General features: G+C 46.3%; 1 protein-coding gene across 1 annotated transcript in view; it reads left to right on the forward strand.

Moving 5' to 3' along the window:
• DCAF6 (DDB1 and CUL4 associated factor 6) overlaps positions 1-21,014 on the forward strand; it is a 55,441-nt gene extending 34,427 nt beyond the window's left edge. The window contains exons 12-21 of the mRNA XM_049776431.1: positions 3,296-3,352; positions 8,837-8,954; positions 14,731-14,846; positions 15,429-15,833; positions 15,991-16,273; positions 16,790-16,928; positions 18,687-18,843; positions 20,221-20,309; positions 20,581-20,686; positions 20,850-21,014. Coding sequence (XP_049632388.1) covers positions 3,296-3,352; positions 8,837-8,954; positions 14,731-14,846; positions 15,429-15,833; positions 15,991-16,273; positions 16,790-16,928; positions 18,687-18,843; positions 20,221-20,309; positions 20,581-20,686; positions 20,850-20,914 — 1,535 coding nt within the window. The 3' untranslated portion in view covers positions 20,915-21,014. The remainder of the gene's footprint in view (positions 1-3,295; positions 3,353-8,836; positions 8,955-14,730; positions 14,847-15,428; positions 15,834-15,990; positions 16,274-16,789; positions 16,929-18,686; positions 18,844-20,220; positions 20,310-20,580; positions 20,687-20,849) is intronic.
• The last annotated feature ends 722 nt before the right edge of the window (positions 21,015-21,736 follow it).

Genomic DNA, 21,736 nt, shown 5'->3' on the forward strand with positions numbered 1-21,736 from the left:
TCATGGGCACATCTCACCTGGCCAAGTTCTTTCGGCTGAGCTGCCTCTCAGAACATGCATGTGGCAATAACGCGTGCTCGGCTTTCTGGAGCTGCTTCTGGCCTTTAGTCTGTTAAGAACGATGTGTGTGGCAACAGGCAAGGTGGACATTCAGTGAATCTTTCTCTGCTACTTGCCTGCAAACAGGTGAGGGGGTCCTTGAGCAGTACAGCAATTCACTCAGATGCCTGAGCCAGATTTGAATCCACAGAATCTGACACTGGAGTCTGTGGTACCTACCTGTTAAAGTGTGATAAATTCTTTTTATATTTTTCTATAGTTCATAGAATTATGATTGAGAAGGTTAAATTTCTTAAAAGCCAAATGCAGGTTTTTTTTGGTGCTTTTTTGGAGGTTTGACTTATTGTTATAGTTGTTTTGTGCAGATAGTGAATTGACTGTGAGAAGCCTTGAATTTAGGACTGAAGAAACGTTTGCTTATAGTTGATCTTAACTGGGCTGGAACAATTCTACAGCAGGGAAGGAGTTTACCGGGCATGACGCCAGCCTGGGTTCTGTCACTGGCATTCATACAGTCCTCCAACATTGCATATTACTTTTTTTTTCTTTCTTTGTTTTTTTTTTTTTTTTTGCTTTTTTTGGGGGGGGCGCTACACCCGGTATCGCTTAGTTTACTCCTGGCTATGCGCTCAGAAATCGCTCCTGGATTGGGGGACCATATGGGATTCCCGGGAATTGAACCGCAGTCTGTCGTAGGCTAGCACAGGCAAGGAAGATGCCTTACCACTTGTGCTACAAGCTCTGGCCCCTGCGTATAACTTTTTTAATATTTACTCCAAGACCCCCATTATTCTCTTAACTGGAAAAAAGTAACTCCAAAGATTTCTAGCAAGTTGACCAACCATATTACATTTAGTAATACATTACCATTGGGCCATAGAGTGAGATTTTTATTTTGTGATGTTGCTTTCCAGATTTGGAATTGTGGATATAGTCAACTAACTGAAGCAAATGAAGTTGAATTAATTGCATACAAGTCAACATTAGAAACTCTGTGGTCATTGCACCAGTGTTTAGATGATTTTTCTTAGTTAGATGAGAGGTTTATGGATTACTGATGGTATAAAATTCAAAATGTTTGCTTGAGCTAGGGAGACAATGCACGAGGTAAGGTATTTCATGTGGCTGACCCCAGTTTAATCCCTGGCACCTCAGAGGGTTCCCTGAGCACCACCAGAGGGCCAAGAGTACCTCCTGAACATAGCTGGAAATGTCCCACCCATACCTCCCCAGTAAAGAAATAGAGTTTCTTTATAAACGTGAAAGCAGGGGATCATCCTGGTGCCCAGGATTAAAGAGAGCAGGAATAATGCTCATTGTTTTCTTCTGAGACTTGTCATCCAGACAGAAGGTGCAGAGTGATTCATATATGGGCAAAGCTCTGACTGACTGCAGCTCAACAAAAAGTTTCCTCTGCCTGACATTTTCCTTCTGAAACATCATGTCAATTTTGCTCATAATGTGATGGTGACAGTTTCATGGGTATGACAACATTTTACATCCTGTGTCAGTATTTGCTTAATGTATTTGAAACTTCCTAACATGTATTTGAAACTGACCACATGAAGCACATTATGAGATGCGGACATTCCATAGCATTTGTGGGAAAATATTGGAGATCATTTTCAGAGGACTGCTCTTATACCAAAATGCACCAACATGCATAATAAGTCCAAGGGGGTAAGAACAAGAAATATTGCAGAAGAGGCGGTCTGAGAATTTCATCCAGTGTTTTTTCCTCTCTGACCCACATTTTTTGTTCTGTTTATCCACTAAAGGGTATCATTTTAGTTGTCCCTAAACTGTCTTACCTGTGCTTCAAACACAACGAAGACAAAAATTTTACCTAACTGTCAGGCAGATAAATCGGAAATCCTGTGAAGTAAAAGGAAGTCAGAAAAGAGTGAGGCACTGGGTAGACATCTATCTCTCTGGTGAGTGGTGTGTGGCTCTGAATGTTCTGATAAAGAGGCAGAGTTATCCAGATGATGGTGCTGCTTTATCAAAATCTCAGCAAACTGGTCATATCCAAAAGAAATTATTGCAAGTTGATACAAAGTATACTAGTATATCAAAAGTTTCCAAAGTATATCAAAGTTTAAAAAGTAGTGGGATTCAAACTTGTACTTTGGGAATGACCAGATGTCATACTCTGGTCTCTCAGCAGTATATTGGAAATACTTTTATTTTTGTTCTCCAGCTAAGGACACTACTAATTTGAAATGTGTGATATGGGGTGGAGTAGAATAAACCCTATTATGAGTAGAAAATGAGGGCCAGCAAAAAGTACAAGGTGTTTGTGTTATGAATATTATTTGTTCAAGACCCAAGCCCAGGATATTCAGTATAAACTAACAATTCCTTTTTGGGAGAGATTGGGGTGGCAGTGTTTAGTAGTTACATTTTCCATTTTTGTTTTTTTTTTCCTAGTAGTCCCTGGTGACAGTGAACAGGACTCCTGTGACAGGACCCTAGGATGCCAGGAAGAGAAAAGAGCTGAGGCCTGCAGGGTTGGGATGGTGTCAGAGCAGACTAGAGTGTAGACTTGCCAGCACCAGTTCAGTTCTTGGCCTCTTAGCCCCACTTTTAGATCAGGTTGTTTGAATCACAGAGCCCTTCTTCAGGGCCCAAGCCATTGGACAATAGGGAAGGTGCTTGCCTTGTACATGGTTGGCCCAGGTTCCATCCCAGCATCCTATGTGATCAAAGCACAGACCAGAGTCATTCCTGAGTCTACATAGAGCCAGGAGTTAGCCTTGATCATTGCGAGTATGACTCTAAACAAAGAACCAGTTTCTTGGTTAAAATCTCTCTTGAGCACCTTCTGCAGCTCAGGGGCCATGAAACAAAAGCAAGCAGCTTGGTAAAGGTGCAAAACCATCTAGGCCAGAGGACTGGCTGGAGAGGGGGGTTGGAGCCTGGGCAGAAATGTTCTGTGGAGTGAAGGAACGACCCTCCCCCCCTTTCTGTTGGACTCCCCTTGCACCTCTACCCCTGTGCTAACTAGATTGGACTGAAGGCAAATGCATAGACAAAATGTTGGCTCATTCTTGACCTTGCTCAGTGCTTGCCCAGAAGAGTCTGCATGCTCCCCACTTAGTCACGCATTTCAGTACTAATTTACACACCCTGTTGCATCCAGTTGCTCCTTAAGCGTAGAGATGCTCAATGGGGATGTTTTGCTGTGCCGTGTTCCGCGGCCTCCTTTTAAGTTGTAATCTCGTTTTTGTTTCAGATTCTCCTCCTGTGGTTAACAAACAGCTCGGAGCCATGTCACTTGATGAGCAGCAGGGTGCGTGAACAGGAGTGGGCTCTGCCTGCTGTCCCTGGCAGTACACTTGCGGTCCCCTTAGCCTGGCATCTTTGTAACATGCTAGCAATCCGTGGCATGGGGGCTAAATGACTGAAGGGGGCACTTTGTTTATATGGGGTCCTTCTGGCTGTTAAGCAAACTTCATCCCCTAAAGCTGAGCTCATGTCTTCCTGTATCCTTCCTTGCCAGCTTCACGCTCTCCCCTATCACCACAGTGACGTAGTAAGTAGAAGTGATATTTGTTTTTTCCTGTGTGAGGCATTCGATTTCTGCCTAGTAGCTTATAGAGAAATGCTGCTTTGTCTCCACCATCTTCCACCTTCGGATGTTCCTGGTGGGCAGGCTCTAACACCCCAGAGAGCGAGGTGCCCCAGATTTCACTCCTGACTTCACCTCTGCTGGGACCTTTCAAAGGTGCAGAGTCACCCTCCAAGCCTTGAGTGACCTGAGGCACGAGACTGAATCTGAGGGAGTTCAGAAAAGGGGGCATGGAAGCCTCGGATGGGGACCCAGGTTTCCTGAGATCAGAGTCCCTCAGAGGGGCCTAGATTTATCTGTGATTCAAGTAATAAATGATGTAAACTTTTTTTTTTTGGGGGGGTGGGTTTCTTGAGTGTTATTCCTGTTGATCCTCAACCACCTGGCTGGATAGTTCAATCTTTGGGCCCCCAGTACTTGGGGAACCATGCTATGCCAGTGATTGGAAAGCCATGTGCTTTCCATTCCTGAGTGACTTCCCAGTAACCCCAAAGCTTTTTTTTGGTTTGGTTTTGGTTTGGGGGCATACATACCCATAGGTTCTCAGGAATTACTCCTGGTTCCTTACTCAAAAACAACTCTTGGCAAGCTCAGTGGACTATATGGGATGCCAGGGATTGAACCTGGGTTGGCTGCAAGCAAGGCAAATACTCTACCTACTGTGGTATCACTCTGGCCCCCCAAAGCAATTTTTAATCACTTAACTTCAAAGTCCTGAGTTTCACTGGTTAAAAGCCCACACACACAGGCTTTGTCCACAGTGCTGAGAAAATATTTGGTGTATGGCATTTCTGGCTCTCTTTTTCCTTAGGAAAGAGATTCAGACAGAAACAAATTCTGTCTGGAACAAAGCCAAATCTTTCCCTGTGTTTTTTGTGGTAAGCTTTGTGGAAAACATTCAAGGTTGTAATCAATAAATAGTTGACCCAGGTAACTCCTTGATGAGAATTGGAGTCAAAGGAGTGCAACACTGTTGCAGAGGCCAGAGCCTCTTTGGCCAGATTTGATTCCAGAGGTTTATTCCCACAGACTTGTGTTAGATGCTTCATTTCTGTTCATTTGGCTCTTAGGAGGTACCACGTATGTGTGTGTTGTGTGTGTGTGTGTTGTGTGTTAGGAGGTACCGTGTGTGTGTTGTCCAAAGTGTGTGTGTGTTGTGTGTGTTAGGAGGTACTGTGTGTGTGTTGTCCAAAGTGTGTGTGTGTGTTGCCCAGAGAGGAGGTTGTCCAGAGAATGTGTGTGTGTGTGTGTGTGTGTGTGTGTGTGTGTGTGTTTTGCCCAGAGAGGAGGAGACCCTGCACCATCAGGCAGCATAGTCCAGAAGTGGTGCTGAGGAGATCAGAGCTGTGTCCTAACAGCCCATCATTGGTATGAATGTCTTAAGTTCCTGGAGCAGAAACACTCTGGTGGTGAGAAGGGGCCAGGTTCTTCCATGCTGGGTGTTTTTTGTTTGTTTGTTTGTTTGTTTGTTTGTGTTTGGTTTTTGGGCCACACCCGGCGGTGCTCAGGGTTTACTCCTGGCTGTCTGCTCAGAAATAGCTCCTGGCAGGCACAGGCGACCATATGGGACACCGGAATTCAAACCAGCCACCTTTGGTCCTGGATCGGCTGCTTGCAAGGCAAATGCCGCTGTGCTATCACTCTGGGCCCTGTTTTGTTTTGTTTTTTTTTTCTGTTTTGTTTTGTTTGGGTTTTTTTTTTAGCTTGTTTTTGGTTTATAGGCCATACCCAGTGCAGTCATAGGTTACTCCTAGCTCTGTGCTCAGAAATCACTCCTAGCAGGCACTGGGGACTATATAGGATGCTGGGGATCGAACCTAAGTTGGTCACATGCAAGCCATACGCCTTCTCTACTGCGCTATTGCTCCAGCCCCTTCTATGCTGTTTTGCCTTCAGTATTGGGGGGGCCCTCACCGTCACCCCCATGGTGATGTCAGGCTCCAGATGCTGCCCACTCATGCTCCCTGCTCCTCACCTCTCCTGTCTGCACTCATCAGGATGTTCACCACCTGCCCCAGGCATTTCAGAGTGGCTCTCATCCTCTAAGGCTGCCAGCATTCCCAAAGGCCCCACTACGGTCTCCCAACCCCCGCTCCCTCGATCTGAATCCCATGGGGTGCTGCCCCTCTGCCAGAATGGCATATCACCAATAGCTTCTGCTTACCCTGTCTCTCACTTTCTTCTCTGGTACCTGCTGCCATTGCTTCTCGGTGCCGCTATGGAGATTGGCTCCTGCATGTATTAGGGGTTGCCTGCTCTGTGCCTGTCTCCTTTGGCTCATAGGAATGCATACAAGTCCAGCTCTGCTTTCATTATGTTAAATGCTATTTGCTGAATCAGTTCATTCATTCATTCATTCTTCAGGTGACAGACCTACTGTCCGAGTGGCAGTGTGTGGAGGGCTACGGAGGGCTGCTGAGGGCACTAGTGTAAGGCACGAATGTAGTGGGGAATAGCTCGGATAATGGGGGTTTAAAAGACCCCAGTGTATGGGACTGGTACAACTTTGAGGCCAGATAGCAAAACTAAAGGAGAGGCTGGGACCCAGAATCTGGGCTAGGTCAGCAGTCCCCTAGAAGTGTTTCAGGAGGACTTGTGGGGTTTAGTGGGGAAGGTGCTTGAGGTTTGCTTAATGGGTTAGGTTTGAGGTACCTTTGTATATCCTCATGGAGGAGAAATCTAGGCAGCTCATTAGTTTTGTGATTCTTAGTCACCAGCGAGGTCAGCGCCAATGTGAACGACCAAACCAGACCACATTTGAAATGGTGGTACGGTCTTTGGACAGTGTCTGCACTTCCAAGCAAGTAAAAGGAAAGAAACAAGAATCATGCAGGCAGCAAGCTTGATGGGCCCCAAAGCCAGGAGCAAGGAAAAGCTCTGAGAGGAACTGGCTCCTGGCACCTTGGCCAGGGCCTCCCATTCGGAGGTATCAGGAACTGGCTTAGGAGTGGCCTCAGGTGGGGTCATTGCTGCCTCAGCCCTGTAGGGCAGTCAGGTAGCAATGGCCTGAGATAAAAGATGGAAGTGGAGTGTCGTGGACATGGTGCTCTTGGAACTGACAGGACGCATGATGGGTTTGCTAAGCCATGTTAGTAACAGCAGCACGACATATACTTTTTGGTAGCCCAGAAAGACTCAGGCTTGCCAGGACTGTGTGGAGTCACAGCTTGGTTTTGATCCTGTTGAGTTTGATCTTCCTGTGCAGTGCTCTTGAGAAAACGGCCATGGGGCAGCTGCCACTGCGACTCTGCAGCCTTGAATTGGAGAAGGAAGTCCTGAGTTGCCTGTGTAAGGAGGGTGTGAGGTCATGAAGTAGGGAAGGTAAACCCAGGCTGTATTGCAGCTGCTTCCATATTCCTAGTGAGCATCAGAGCATGGGTCTGAATGTAGCTGCCCATTCTGCCTCTGTGAGGCTGCAAAATTCAGCCCTAGATTTTTTTCATGCCTGCTTTTGTAAGAGAAAATTGCTCCTGTAAGATAAAAAATGAATAGCAAGGGATTTTTTTTAAAAACAAAATATGATGTATAATGAGATCATTAAAGAACAAGTCCAACTCTGATCTAAGCATCTGTGGCAGCCCAGTTCTTAGCTGGTGTGTGGTCAGTGCCAAGGATGGACACTGGAACCAAGCATGAGTGATGGGAAAATGGGACCAGCATCTAGTAGTGCATGTCCCAGAAGGGAGGACAGAGGTTCGAGAAGGGGTCTGAGAAGCCCCACCCGGACCACTCTAATGATGCTGCTCTTTGCACACAGAGGTTCTAGCCCAGTTGGCTAGCCACCTCCTCATAAGGGCAGTGCTCGGAAACTATGCTGAGTGTCCATTTATGAGGTAGATCCACAGCAAAAGCAGCGCAGAAGTAATGCCTAACATTGTCACTTTAGCTGCCAGCTGGTCCTATACTCGCAAGTAACTGAGAGGACAGGATTTTCCAACATTCTACTAAGCTGCCTTCTTTGTGCTGGGATTCCAAGTGTTTTTAGCTCCTTTCTTCTCTCTGCTCTAGTTTCACGTTTGAAATCTTGCCAGTAGAAATGATGGGGCCAGAGTGATTGGACAGTGGGAGGGCACTTGCCTTGCATGCTGCTGACCTGGGTTCAATCTCCAGCATCTCCCAGGGACCCCAGAACGATTGCCAGGAATGGTTTCTGAGTGCAGGGCCAGAAGTAACTTACACCTGAGCATTGCTGGGTGTGGACCCTTCCTTAAAAATAAAGTGGGACTAGAGGTTCTAAGATATTCCCCAGAGATGCCACATTGCTTCCAATGGATTGTCCAGAGAGCTGTCCTCAGTCCAGAAGGACAGTAAATGAGAAGTCATAGGATCAGTCAGCAGAAACTTGAATCAAGTTGGTTTTATTGTTACTGGTGTGGTTTTAATTTTTCAAGACAGCTTATTTTTAATACTATTACATCAGAGATGGTATAATAACAGACATGCAAAGCTACAGATAGAAATGTTATACATTTGCTAATACATCAGTTTGTATGCCTTAGTTTAATAGTTTCCCCCCCCCCAGCTATTATACTGAATAAGGAAAAAAATCATAAACCCAAGTTGAGTTTGTCATTCCAAAAGGTTACATTAGTGAGAAAGGACACTGAAGAGGTTCATAGACATTTTTGACGAGCTGGATGATTTGCCATTTTTCTAAGATCTCGTCTGAGCTGTATTAGTAACAGCCATATGAAAACACAAATAATGAACCAGGGTTGCCTACTCCAGACTCTTAAGGCAAGGTTGCTGTTCCACTCTGGCCGGGTTGGTCAGGGGAGTGGAAATAGATCTCAGTTTAGGAGCTTGTAGCAGAGAGTGGTTTAGAGTAAGTCAAGCATAGTCCTGACTTAGGCTCCTCTCTACTGTCCACTCTGCAAGCCATAGCAGGATCTAACCTCTCCCTGGGTTTCAGTTAGTGTAGAAGAATGTGACCATTCTAGTACTGATTGTAGCTGGTCCAGCTTCTGGCCCTTAGGCCTTTGAAGCTCCAGCATCTTAATGTCTGTGAGGCCAATAGGTTGGTCAGCCCCAGCCAGGGCTGTGCCAGCTGATAACCAGGATCGCACTAACACCTGCTTTGGAACTTTTTAAGTCAAAACCACATACCAAGGACAACTTAATTGATTGCGTTTAATGAATTGTAGGAAAATGTCATCTGTTTCTTGGTTTCAGAGACTTTTCAAATGTTTTACACACAATTTTCAGATGACAATAATGAAAAGCTGAGCCCCAAGCCAGGGACAGGTGAACCTGTTTTAAGTTTGCACTACAGCACAGAAGGAACAACTACAAGCACAATAAAACTGAACTTTACAGATGAATGGTAAGTGCACGTTTTTTGTCAAGATGTTCTTCACCATGTGTAGGACTATAGTAGCTATTTTTTAGCACCTCGTGCTCTGTTCTGTTCTGCTCGCTGTCCGCCTCGTGTGTGCTTCAGAGTCCCTGGGCCTCACTCTCTATCCCACCAGGGGTGGCATTTCTAGAAGCTTCTCCTAATAATGCCATTGTTCCTGGTCCCAGCATATTTATTCTGCTAGAAAATGCAAAAATGGGACTGGAATGATAGTACAGTGGGGAGAGCATTTGCCTTGCATGTGGCTGATCCAGGTTCGATCCTGGCATCCCATGTGGTCCCTTGCTCTCCACCAAAAGAACCTGAGCTCAGACAAGAGTTCCTCTGAGCACTCCAGGGTGGGACCAGCTTTCCTCCCCCCAAAAGGGCAAAAAGTGGGGTCAGAGTGGTAGTACAAGCAGGTAGAGTATTTGCCTTACAAATGGCCAACCTGGATTTGATCCCTAGAACTTCATATAGCCCCCGTGCATTGCCAAAAGTGACCCCTGAATGCAGAACTCGGAGTAACCCCTGAAGATTGTCAGTTGTGATCTCCCCAAGTGAAAATGTAAAATACATCAATAATTGCCTAGAAACCGTTAGTACAAAAACAGAAACCTAATATTTTAGAACTTCTGTGGAATTAGTTACATGTGCAAATAAGTTACACAGATTTGAGATAAAATTTAATAAGGGGTGATTTGAATCCTAGCATCCCATTTGGTCCCTCGAGCCTGCCAGGAGCGATTTCTGAGCATAGAGCCAGGAGTAACCTCTGAGCGCTGCCAGCTGTGACCCAAAACAAAACAAACAAAAATTTAATCAGGGGCCAGAATGATAGCACAGTGGCAAGGCATTTGCCTTGTATACCGCCAGCCTGGGATGGACCCAGGTTCATCCCTGGTATCCCATATGGTCCCCTGAGCCTGCCAGGAGCAATTTCTGAGCACCGCCAGGTGTGACCCAAAAACAAAACAAAACAAAACAAAATTGATAATACTAAATATAGTCTATTCCCCTTTTGTATTTTTTATTAAATCCATCGTAATCCTATATTCATACTATTTTAAAAATATTGCCATACTAGCTCTCTGATGCTCCAGCTATAGATGTACTACTATACAATTTACCTTTAATTGAGCAGAGAATATATTTACCTTTGGATCTTTATTAGGATTATAACATTTATCTTTGTTATAAACATTCCTCCCTTTAAGATTTTTTCCCTATCTTTTCCTAGTTCTAAGATTTATTTCCAGAAAAAAAGTTATTTATTAGTCAAAATAACTCCCCAGTTTTCTAAAGGCTCTCTCTTGTCACATTTCTTTTTTTTTTTTTTTTTTTTTTTTTTTTTTTTTTTTTTTTTTGGTTTTTGGGCCACACCCAGTAACGCTCAGGGGTTACTCCTGGCTACGCGCTCAGAAGTTGCTCCTGGCTTGGGGGACCATATGGGACACCGGGGGATCGAACCGCGGTCCGTCCAAGGCTAGCGCAGGCAAGGCAGGCACCTTACCTTTAGCGCCACCGCCCGGCCCTCTTGTCACATTTCTACCATTAGCAAAGTAAGTGCACATTTGCCATTTCTGGACAGATGTTCCTATATTCATTTATTTTTAGCTGATGTGTTTTATTTAAAAATCATTGGTAGAGCAGATGCCCTACATGTGTGAGATCCTGTTTTTGATCCCTTATACCCCCATACACACATTCAAGAAACTTTTGGAAAAAAAAAGAAACTTCTGGTTTTTAAATATTTTTTAATACACATAATGACCAATGTATCAATTTTGGTTGATAGTAAAGTTAAGTTTTGAGGGTTGCCTACACTCTCTTCAATATTTCTAATATTAACTAATACTGTGTTAATATAATCCACTTTAATATATAATACTATTATATATTATATAGTGATTATATTGCTCCTTTTATAACTAATATATTGATTATTTTCTATAATTGATATATTAACAGATTATTGTATGTAGACCCAATTTTATTCTGTTGACATAATATCTATAAATAATATATAATCTAGCTATATGTTATTTATGAATATATAACTACGCGTTGATATATGATAATATTTATTCCTGGTCATTGATTTTTACCCATGTTTCTGTGTGTCTGTACTTGATACTGAAGCCTGTGGTTGAGCAGGATTTTGAGACACTGTTGAATCCTCTCACTGTGTTCAGGGCAATGCTGGGGAGTGTCCATCCTCCCATGAAATCCTGGGGTCTTCCTGGATGTGATGCCTCTGACACATGTGTCCCTGTCTGAGCCCTGATGTCGCATGGCCTGTGCACAATGTTCCAAATAGGCAGTGGTCTTGGGCAGAGACGGGCTTCCTCATCCCTGCTTTCAAGGCAATGCTGGCAGTGCTTTGTTTCCCGCCCAGTACAGTGTTATTGGTCATGGAGGAGACCCACGGGTGGGTAAACAAGACTAAGGACTGTGGGAAGGAGAAAGCAGAACAGAGAAGAGATGGGGAGCCATTACCAAGGCGGTATCTGGTCAAAGGAGAAAGGGGAAGAAGGAGGAGCAAACTGTGCACCCGCCGCCATTGGGCAGAATGTTCGGAGAGGTGGGACCTTCTGGGAGGGGCTTGAAGGGCTCAGGTAGAAAACAGTGGAGGGAGTAGCAGAGGTACTGGACCCGGATCCCCAGGAACACTCGGGTGGGCAACAGCCCTTGGGTTGCTCCAGCTCTCTCAACAGCTGGTACCCGTCCCTGAATGTCACCAGCTTTTGCCCATAGATATGTTGTCTGCTTTCGCCTCCTGTTCTTGTGGAAAGGGCAAGAGCATGTCAAGATTCTCAGCTGAGCACTTTTTGAGGAGTCCACCTCACTTACACTCATCCTTTAAAAGTGGCTTTTCATTTTTCTTCTTGACCCAGAGCCCAAGAATCCTGTCCTCATGCTCAATATCAATATCAAGTGTTCTTTATCACGTGGCATATACACGCACACTTACACACGTGCAGGTGTGTGCCTGGGCGTCCTCACTCAGCACTGAGAGGTTAAAACGGAATTGCTTATCCTACGTACCCAGTTCTTCCCAGGTTCGCTTTTCTTTGGAAGCACAGCGCACCCTTGTCAGGAACTGGGGTTCTGAGCCCCAGGAGGAGCTGCAGTGTCTGTGAGTCCTATGTGTCCTGCTGCTGGTGAGGCTGAAAGGCCACCAGGTGCTTCACCTACCAGCTCCCAACCACTGCTGGCCTCTCAGAGCTACCCCGTCCCCTTGCTAAGTGTTGTGAGCTGCCAAGTCAGTCAGAGCTGCGTCAGGAGAACAGCGTTTGTCTCTGTTTGTGGCAACGATTTTCCTCGTTTGTGTTTGTGTCTCAGTTTTCCTGCGGCAAGGGGCTTGGTGTTCCCTGGGAGCCTTGAGGAAATGGGAAATAAAGCAGCTTCCATCTCCCTCTTAATAGGACCCTGGTTTCGTATTAACCAACAATTTCACCCACTATGGTGTGTTTCATCATGAGAAATGAAACTACTGGACGATCTGTGTTTCTGTGACTTGAAATGCCATATTAACATGACAAATAAATGTGTGACTTGGTTATTTGTCTCTTCCACTAACAGACCCCTGTTCCTATCAATACTGCACAGCTGCAAATATCCTAGTATATACTAAGTATTAATTTATGCCTGTCACATCACTTTTGCAGTTGGGGGGTAGGTGTGGAGGGAGATCCATCTGTCTCATTGGCTTCTCTTTACCAAAAAGCTCTGTATTCCTTTTTGTTCAAAAGAAATACATGCTCATTGCCCAAACAATCTAGAATCTTGAGAAAAGTTTATGAAAAAATGCGTGTAGTGATCCTACTAAAGTGACTCATGCCTGGGATAGCCTTATTCCTATTTTTCTCTGTGTGAAGGAGAGACCTGTGTACACATTGTTTCCAAAGATATCACACATAGCTGTCCTTCAAAATAATTCAAAATTACTTCAGCAATTAACTTGAAAGGATTTTCTACAGTCTTGTCCAAAAGTTCCTGGTAGATTTGCATTATTTTGGAATCACTGCTATTTGTCTCTAATTAATGTTGTTCTAGTGCTTAAGTTTCTTTTTCTTTCTTTTTCCTTTTATTTTTTTGGGTGCATACCTAGTGGTGCTCAGGGATCACTTCTGGTTCTGCACTCAGAAACTGTTCCTAGCAGGCTCAGGGAACTCTATGGGAAGCCAGGGATGGAACCTGGGTCCATCCCAGGTAGGCTGCATGCAAGGCAAACACTACTGCTGTGCTATCGCTCCAACCAAGTTTCTTTTTCCCAGACTTTAAGTGTAAGAAAACATTGATTTCTGTGAATTTAATTTTTTTTTTTTTTTTTTGTGGTTTTTGGGTCACACCCGGCAGTGTTCAGGGGTTATTCCTGGCTCCAGGCTCAGAAATTGCTCCTGGCAGGCACGGGAGGACCATATATGGGACGCCGGGATTCGAACCGATGACCTCCTGCATGAGAGGCAAACGCCTTACCTCCATGCTATCTCTCCGGCCCCTCTGTGAATTTAATTTTATCTTAAATCATTACCCTTTTTTACTCTTATTTTTTTTTGTACCCAGTCTCCTTACACAGAAGGCTGTATACGTGGAAAATTATTAGGTAATTCCACTGGGTAATTAGGTAACTAGGTAATTCCCTAGCCACTGCCCTTTTTTTTTCCCCAAACTCCTCAAACTCCTCTCACTTGAACCACTTTAAAGAATTTGGTTTCTTTAAATATATATATATATATATATATATATATATATATATATATATATGATCTCCCTTTTTTTGGAGTAGGTCCACACCCAGTGGTGCTTGGGCAACCAGTATGATGAGATGCTAAGGATCAAACTCTGGTCTGTTACATGAAAATCATGATTCCTTGGGACTGGAGTGATAGTACAGCAGGCAGGATGTTTGCCTCTCATGCAGTGGACCCAGGCTTTATCCTCAGCATCCCAGATCATCAGGAATGGTCTCAGGCCTGAATTTAGAGCCAGCAGTGAGCCCAGAGCGCAGCTGGATGTGGCCTAAAAACAACAAAAGATGGTTTCTTGAATTCAGACTAGGTTACATTAGCAAGAATTCTAGCAGGGCCGTCCAGGTGGTTATAAGACCATAAAAAACCTGGCATTCAACCCCTCAGAGCTTCAGTACTTCTTAGCTGAACCATGCATAGTCTAAAGTAGAATGTCATCTTCCAACGACAGTTCAGAGCCCAAAGAAATGTCTAGACAATGACATCTGAAAGAGACCCAGAGAGACCAAGAGTGTGACTCAATGATAGAGTAGAGGCCTTGCAAGTGGAGGACCTGAATTCTATTCTCAGCACTGCAAAAAAAGACAGGACATGAGTTAGGGGACCACTGAAGATTTGGAGAGAGTGAACCAGCTATAGGAGAGGGTCAACTAAAATTCAGGGAAAGGCAGATCAGACCGATAGAGACAAACCAAGATAAGCCGGTGCAGATCAGATGATAGATTGTCTAGCACAGATCTAGCAAAAGATATAGACTGGGACAAACCAAGATAAGATGGTGCAGACCAGGTAATAGATCACTTGGAAAGAGATTGTCCTTTTGTGTGTATAAGTGTTTTTAAGATAAAAGTGGATTGGAGTCAGCACCTGGGTTTTTGCTCTTTAAGACTAAGCCCTGCCCAATATCCGTGGTCAGAATTTGGGAGTGCTTGTCTCTGGTTATGAAATTAAGTGACCCTGCAGGTCACAGCACCCTCACCTATTAGGCCCGCTTCATTGTCTACCCACAGGAGCAACACTGCCTCGACTTCCCGTGGACATGGGGGCCGCTGCAAGGCTGAGGGGCATGACGATTCATTGGGCCCCCAGAGCTCAGGGTTGCCCCCTGAAGGAGACATTGGGTCAGGTAAGTGGACACTTGCATTGGTCAGTGGGGAGCCCAGGTGGGGGTTATGCCCGCCTGCCTGCAGTTTTCTTCTGAAGTACCTACCCTCCCCCATGCGCAACTCTACCTGTCCAAGCAGGGACTGTCCTTGGACGTTTGCCAGGGGCCCCTCAGGTGATTGACCAGGTCTATACTGGGGCTATACGGAGACTATACTGAGCAGTGAGTTTGGTGACCTCTGTCCCCAAGGAGTCAGTCCATTCCCTGCTGCGGGGTTTACAGAGGAGAAGCAGGAATAAAGCTAAGCTACACCCTGTTTTGCCCCATGGCATCACTGTTCCTTGTGGAATGAACCGGCCACCCTTGTTGCCCCCCAGAAGGAGCAAAATAGGGCAGAATGGCCTGGTAAGCACATGGCCAGGGCAGGGAATGCAATCAGGTAGGCAGCGTTTGCTTGATGTTGCAGACCATGCCAAATATGCAGGAAACGGATGGAGAAACTCAGCTTCTGGGGAGTGATAGGTGTCCTCTGGGCCAAAGAACGACACGGACATACACCAGAGCACTCTCAGAAATGGGGGTTCTTTCCATCTGCTTCCACAGGCATGCCTGAGTGCCCCTCAAAGGCCACAGCAATATGTCCAGAGGATGCTTCCCAGGAGCGGGAGAGCCAGCACCCCAGCCCCCCAGATGCAGGTGTGAGCCTGCAACGCAACCCCCAGGATATAGACACAGGTGTGAGCCTGCACCCCAGCCTTCCTGATGCACCTGCAGGTGCGAATGAGCTCCCCAGCCCCCCAGATGCAAACAAAGGTGTGAGCTGGCACCCCAGCCCCCCAGATGCAGGTGCAGGCATCAGCTCACAACCCAGCCCCCTGGATACAGACACAGGTGTGAGCCCACATCCTAGCCCCCTGGACCCAGATGCAGGCGTGAGCTCACTTCCCAGCCCCCTGGATACGGATGCAGATGTGAACCTGCACCCCAGCCCCCAGGACACAGATACAGGTGCGTGGTTTTTCTGGGAGCTGGGTCTGCCTGTGTCCCCTCTTCTTTAGAGGCATTTGCCAGTGGGTCCCCATGTAAGAGAGTGAGACTCTTAGTGGGGCGCCTGATGACCCTCTCACCACTACTACTAACTTACTGGAGTTGTTCTCTCCCACAGCACAGGCTGCTGAGCGCTGCTTGGAGCCGGAACCTGAGCCAGAAGAGACACATGGCTGCACTGCCAAAGACTCCTCCTCTGCCAAGCAGCTCCAGGACACTGGGACCTCAAAGCAGACCAGCCCCGAACCTACCACCTTGGAACCTCCGGCTCCACTGGAAGCCATCGGGTCCTCAAGTCAGGAGGCAGGAGCCTGTGACTCCACTCTCCAGGACACAGATGACAGCGACGACGACCCAGTCCTAATCCCCGGGGCGCGCTACCGGACTGGACCTGGTGACAGGTGGGTCGGCATTAACATGGCCTATGTGTGACAGGGACCAGGCAGGAATCCAGTCCTGTCATAGCACCTGCTGGTCTGTCCCTGCGGAATAGAAGGCGAATCTCCTGGATTTGCTGAAGGGAGAGAATTCAGCTGACTTTTGCTCTGTTTCATGGTTTTTGAAAATGGCCCTTATGTTGTGTTTTGAAGCTATTCCTGGTGGTGCTCAGGGATCATTGCTGGCAGGACTCAGGGACCATAGGTAGTGCTGAGGTGCCTGGAATTGAACCTGGGTTGGCCATGTGCAAAGCAGGCACCCTCTCTGCTGTGCTATTGCTGTGGCCCCAGGAAACAGCCCTTTCAAAGCGAGTACACCTGGTGCCTGTCCTGCCTCCCAAATCCAGTACCTCTCCCCATTATCCTCTCCCTTCCACTGCTCTCAGGCCAGCTCTACCTTCTGAGATTAGGGCCCACTGCAACTTGCGGAGCTTCCTTCATGGCCCATGAGTGTTTGCTGATTTTGGCTTTTTCTCCTAGGCGTTCTGCTGTGGCCCGTATTCAGGAGTTTTTTAGGCGGAGGAAAGAGAGGAAAGAAATGGAAGAGTTGGACACGCTGAACATTCGAAGGCCCCTGGTGAAGATGGTGTACAAGGGCCACCGCAACTCCCGGACAATGGTACTCACACTTCCCTCCCTCCCCCCAGAGATGGGCATTGCAATGGGAATCTTTTGTCCTGATGGTTGTCCGCCCTGTGCCTGCTAAGCTGCTCCTACCCAGCTTGCTCCTTGGGGCCCTCAGTTCACTTCCCTCACCCGGCCCTTGAGGAAACGTGGTAAGACTCTCCTGACATACAATTCCTGCTCTTTTCTCTCAGTGATTACTTCTGGCCGTACTCAGGTTCTTCTCCTAGAGTAAATTCTGTTTGAGCTCCTTTTCAAGTCCTTTGTTGGCTTGTGAGAGGATGAGAACCAGCTTCTTTGCAATGCCGGTTCAGATTGCTGGCATTCTAATCCTGTTAATATTGACAAGTGAAGTTTTCTTTACTCTGTCTTTTAGACGAAGTTAATATTAATTAGTAAGAAACTCAAGATGATCAGCAAAACTATTTCTTTGAGGTATTTATAGCTTAAAAAGTTCTCTTCTCAAAGTCACTGAATTAGCAAAAAAGATTTAGAGAACCCACTTTACATATCCTTTCTACAGAATATGGACAGAAAGTTTGGGTACAGCCCATGGGGAAATAATTCCCTCTTTCTGAGGATAGCATCAGCACAATGACCTGTTTGTACTTTTAAAGCACCATCTTATTAGCCACTTTATAAATAAGACTTGGGCATTTTGCCAGTTAAAATTTCAGGTGAAAATAATGAAAGGGGCTGGAGAGATAGCACATTGGTAGGGCATTTGCCTTGCACACACTGACCCAGGACGAACCTGGGTTCAATCCCCGGCATCGCATATGGTCCCCCAAAGCCAGGAGCCATTTCTAAGCACCGAGCCAGGAGTAACCTCTGTGTATCACTGGTTATGACCCAAAAACCAAAAAAAAAAAAAAAAAAAAGAAGTAAAAAGAAAATAATGAAGGGTGGGAGTGAAAAAAATAATAGAAGGTAAGAGAAATCTAACAGTTGCTCAAAAAACACTAAAACTGGCTTTTATTTCCCCAAAACAAGCAAAGGAGCAGCTGCTATTTTGGATAGAATGAGTGGAGGAATCCTGGTGTGGAGAACGAACGTCTTTGATGTCTATTTGTGTGTGGTTCACTAAAAGGGTTGCATGACTATCCCAATGTATAACCCTTGCCTCAGAGAAGTAGATCTCTGTTACAAGCTTCCCTTCTAACAGCTTATAGAAAGACCGGCACTTTTGGTTCTTCTGACATTATGCAAAACACAGGGAAGGATTCCATTTTTCTATGAATTTTTATGATCTCATAGAGCTGAAATGGGACCATTTTTGGAAAGTTCATCACCATCTATAGGGCTCAGCAGGGATTCCTGTGAATGGATGCAGGCACCTGTCAGCCTTTCCCCTTAAGCAGGGGATGCCCATTACTTCCGGCCTCAGCCCTTCGGGGAATCCATCACTGTATATAGATGTTCACAAATAAGGCTTTTCATTCATTTGATTTTACTAGTGGGAGTGAACTCATATATGTTACTTTAAGAGCCTTTGTTTTCTTTTCTTTTTTTTGGTTTCTTTGGGCCACACCTGGCGGTGCTCAGGGGTTACTCCTGGCTGTCTGCTCAGAAATAGCTCCTGGCAGGCACAGGGGACCATATGGGACACCGGGATTCGAACCAACCATCTTTGGTCCTGGATTGGCTGCTTGCAAGGCAAACGCTGCTGTGCTATCTCTCCGGGCCCAAGAGCCTTTGTTTTCATGAAACTGATGTGACGTCTCATGTAACTTTCCTTTTGTTTAACCCTTAGATCAAAGAAGCCAATTTCTGGGGTGCTAACTTTGTAATGAGTGGTTCTGACTGTGGCCATATCTTCATCTGGGACCGCCATACTGCTGAGCATTTGATGCTTCTGGAAGCTGATAATCACGTGGTGAACTGCCTGCAACCACATCCCTTTGACCCAAGTAAGATGACATCATTGTTTGCTTGTTTGTTTGTTTTGGGGGGCCACACCCGGCGGCGCTCTGGGCCCTGGCTCTCTGCTCAGAAATCGTTCCTGGCAGGCTCAGAGGACCATATGGGATGCCGGGATTCGAACCACCGTTGGTCCTGGGCCAGCCACTTGCAAGGCAAACGCCCTACTGGCTGTGCTATTTCTCCAGCCTCAAGATGACATAGACAGGTACCACAACTAATATAAGAGAATAAGGACAGCCCAGAGCAGCTTGGCAGCCACTGAAGTCAGCTTGGTCTTCTTATGTTTAAAACAAAACAAAATTAAAACAAAACCTACAGGCCAGAGTGATGGAGTAGTTGGAAGGACTAAGGGCACTTGCTTTGCATGTAGTTGACTTAGGTTCAATTCTTTTTTTTTTTTTTTTTTTTTTTGTGGTTTTTGGGTCACACCCGGCAGTGCTCAGGGGTTATTCCTGGCTCCAGGCTCAGAAATTGCTCCTGGCAGGCACGGGGGACCATATGGGGCGCCGGGATTCGAACCGATGACCTCCTGCATGAAAGGCAAACGCCTTACCTCCATGCTATCTCTCCGGCCCCTCAATTCTTGCCATTACATATGGTTCTCAGAGCTTTACCAAGTGTGATTCTTGAGTGCAGAGCCAGGAGAAAGTTCTGCCAGGTGACCCTTCCCTCCTCTTCCCCCCAAAAAAGAGTTGATCTGTAGGGACAGAACAGTAAATAGCAGGTAGGGAACTTGCCTTAACTAAACAGCCTTGCTAAATGCCCCTGTTTAGCACCCTGCCAGGAGTGATCCCTGAGTGCAGAGCCAAGAACGCTGTTGGGTGTGGCCCCAAAACAAAAAATATTTCTTGGGGCCGGAGTGATAGCACAGAGGTAGGGCATTTGCCTTGCATGCGGCCTACCCGGAATGAACCCAGGTTCAATCTCTAGCATACCATATGGTCTCCCGAGCCTGTTAGGAGTGATTTCTGAGTGCAGGGCCAGGAGTAACAGCTGGGTGTGTCCCCAAAACAAAACATTTTCTTCTTCTAATATTTCCTGAAATTTTATTGGATTGGCTAGTCACTACTCACCCAAACTGAACCTCTGTAGTTTTCTAAGTCTAAAGACTTTTCTGGAACAAAGTTGCTCACTTGCTCTGCCTCCCACTTGAAATTGCTCACAGGCTTAGGAAAGAACAGCCAGTGAGGAAATAGAGTGTGTGGTTGCAGAAGACCTTCAGGCCTTCAGCTTCTGGGGGACAGGTTTCTGTAATGTTCCCAGCCCTGGTCCCCCTGTCCACTGCTGCTCAGCTGTGTCTCTTGTGTGTGTCTCACTTCCACCAAGTCTCTGAGCTCTTGTTAACGTGTCTTTTCCATTGCTAGTTCTTGCCTCATCTGGCATAGATTATGACATAAAGATCTGGTCACCACTGGAAGAATCGAGGATTTTTAACCGAAAACTTGCTGATGAGGTAAGATTTTTATTATTGTGGACCTGTTTCACTCTGTTCTTGAGATGCTTATACATTGGAGGTGGGGTGTGACGGCTACACCCAGGGATAACTGCAGACTGCTCTGGCCAGCTGGGACAAAGCTCTGTGCCCTTCTCCAGTCAGCCCATGAGGTGGCCATGAAGAATTCAGGCCCCTGTGCTAGTCTCCCACACAGAAATGTACAGAAATGCCAAGTAGAAGTTTGGGGGTGGCCCTGCCACCCTCATATGCCACCTGGCCTATCCCCTAGGTCATCACTCGCAATGAGCTTATGCTGGAGGAGACGCGCAATACCATTACTGTGCCTGCCTCCTTCATGCTGAGGATGCTGGCTTCCCTCAACCACATCCGGGCAGGTGAGTGGGTGAGGCCTCCCCTACCACATCCTGGCATAGTCACTCTGTCCCTGGAGATAAGACATTGGCCATCTTAGGGCTTGGGACCAATTTCACTGCACCCTCCAGGGTGCGCATGTGTGTGTGGCCCTGCACTGCTCTCAGCCTCTCCTGTGTCTTTCAGACCGCCTGGATGGGGACCGATCTGAAGGCTCCGGGCAGGAGAATGACAATGAGGATGAGGAGTGACGGGTTCTTGGCAAGCACTTTGCTGGTCCAACATTTATTCTGATTTCTTTACGGATCTTTCGTGCAATTTTAAGGTTGTGGTTTTGGGGAGTATTTGCCCTCTCAGGAAGAGAGGGCAACCCCAACGTTGCTGTGGAATGGTTGTGTGCATGAATTTGGAAGCATTTGAAAAACGAGACTAGCAAAATGTTTGGAAAACTTTGGCCATGCCTTAGAAGTGCTAGGAATGCAAAGTGCAATATATCTGCAGGGCTGGGGGAGTGCAGGGGCCAGGCCAGTGCCACGGGGACCATTGGTCCTGAGAAGTTTCTACACTTGCCATTCGCATGTTTGTTGCTTTCAATTAAAGGAATTGGTTGTTTAGATTCCTGGAGTGTGACTTCATCCTGGGTGTTCTGAACAGCTTTCAGTTCTTTGCGACCCTTGTCTCCTGAGTTGGAACCTCTCTTTACACTTGCCCTCTTCGTGGTGAAGCTCCAAGAAGGGCTTTTCTAACTTCCTGTCCTTCAGCATCCTTCCCATCTTTCCTACCGGCATGCCAGGGAATGTCACCCCTCCCTTGACCTTTCAGCTGGGATCGGGTATCCTTGGAGCCTTGAGGACTAAGGAGGAATCAATCCCAAGCCCTCAGCCAAGTACAAATGGACAAGGACCACAGCTATACATGCCAAAAGTGACTTTAATGGTTAAACAAACTAGTCTAAACCCTTGTTTATAAATACTGATTTACAAGAATCCTAAACACTTTACTTTTGGGGAAAAAAATCCATCCACAACATCTGGTGACTATTTCCAGATGAGTCTGCTTGGTCTGGGGCTTGG

The sequence above is a fragment of the Suncus etruscus genome, chromosome 7 (genome assembly GCF_024139225.1).
Source record: "Suncus etruscus isolate mSunEtr1 chromosome 7, mSunEtr1.pri.cur, whole genome shotgun sequence".
In the NCBI taxonomy this organism is placed as follows: Eukaryota; Metazoa; Chordata; class Mammalia; order Eulipotyphla; family Soricidae; genus Suncus; species Suncus etruscus.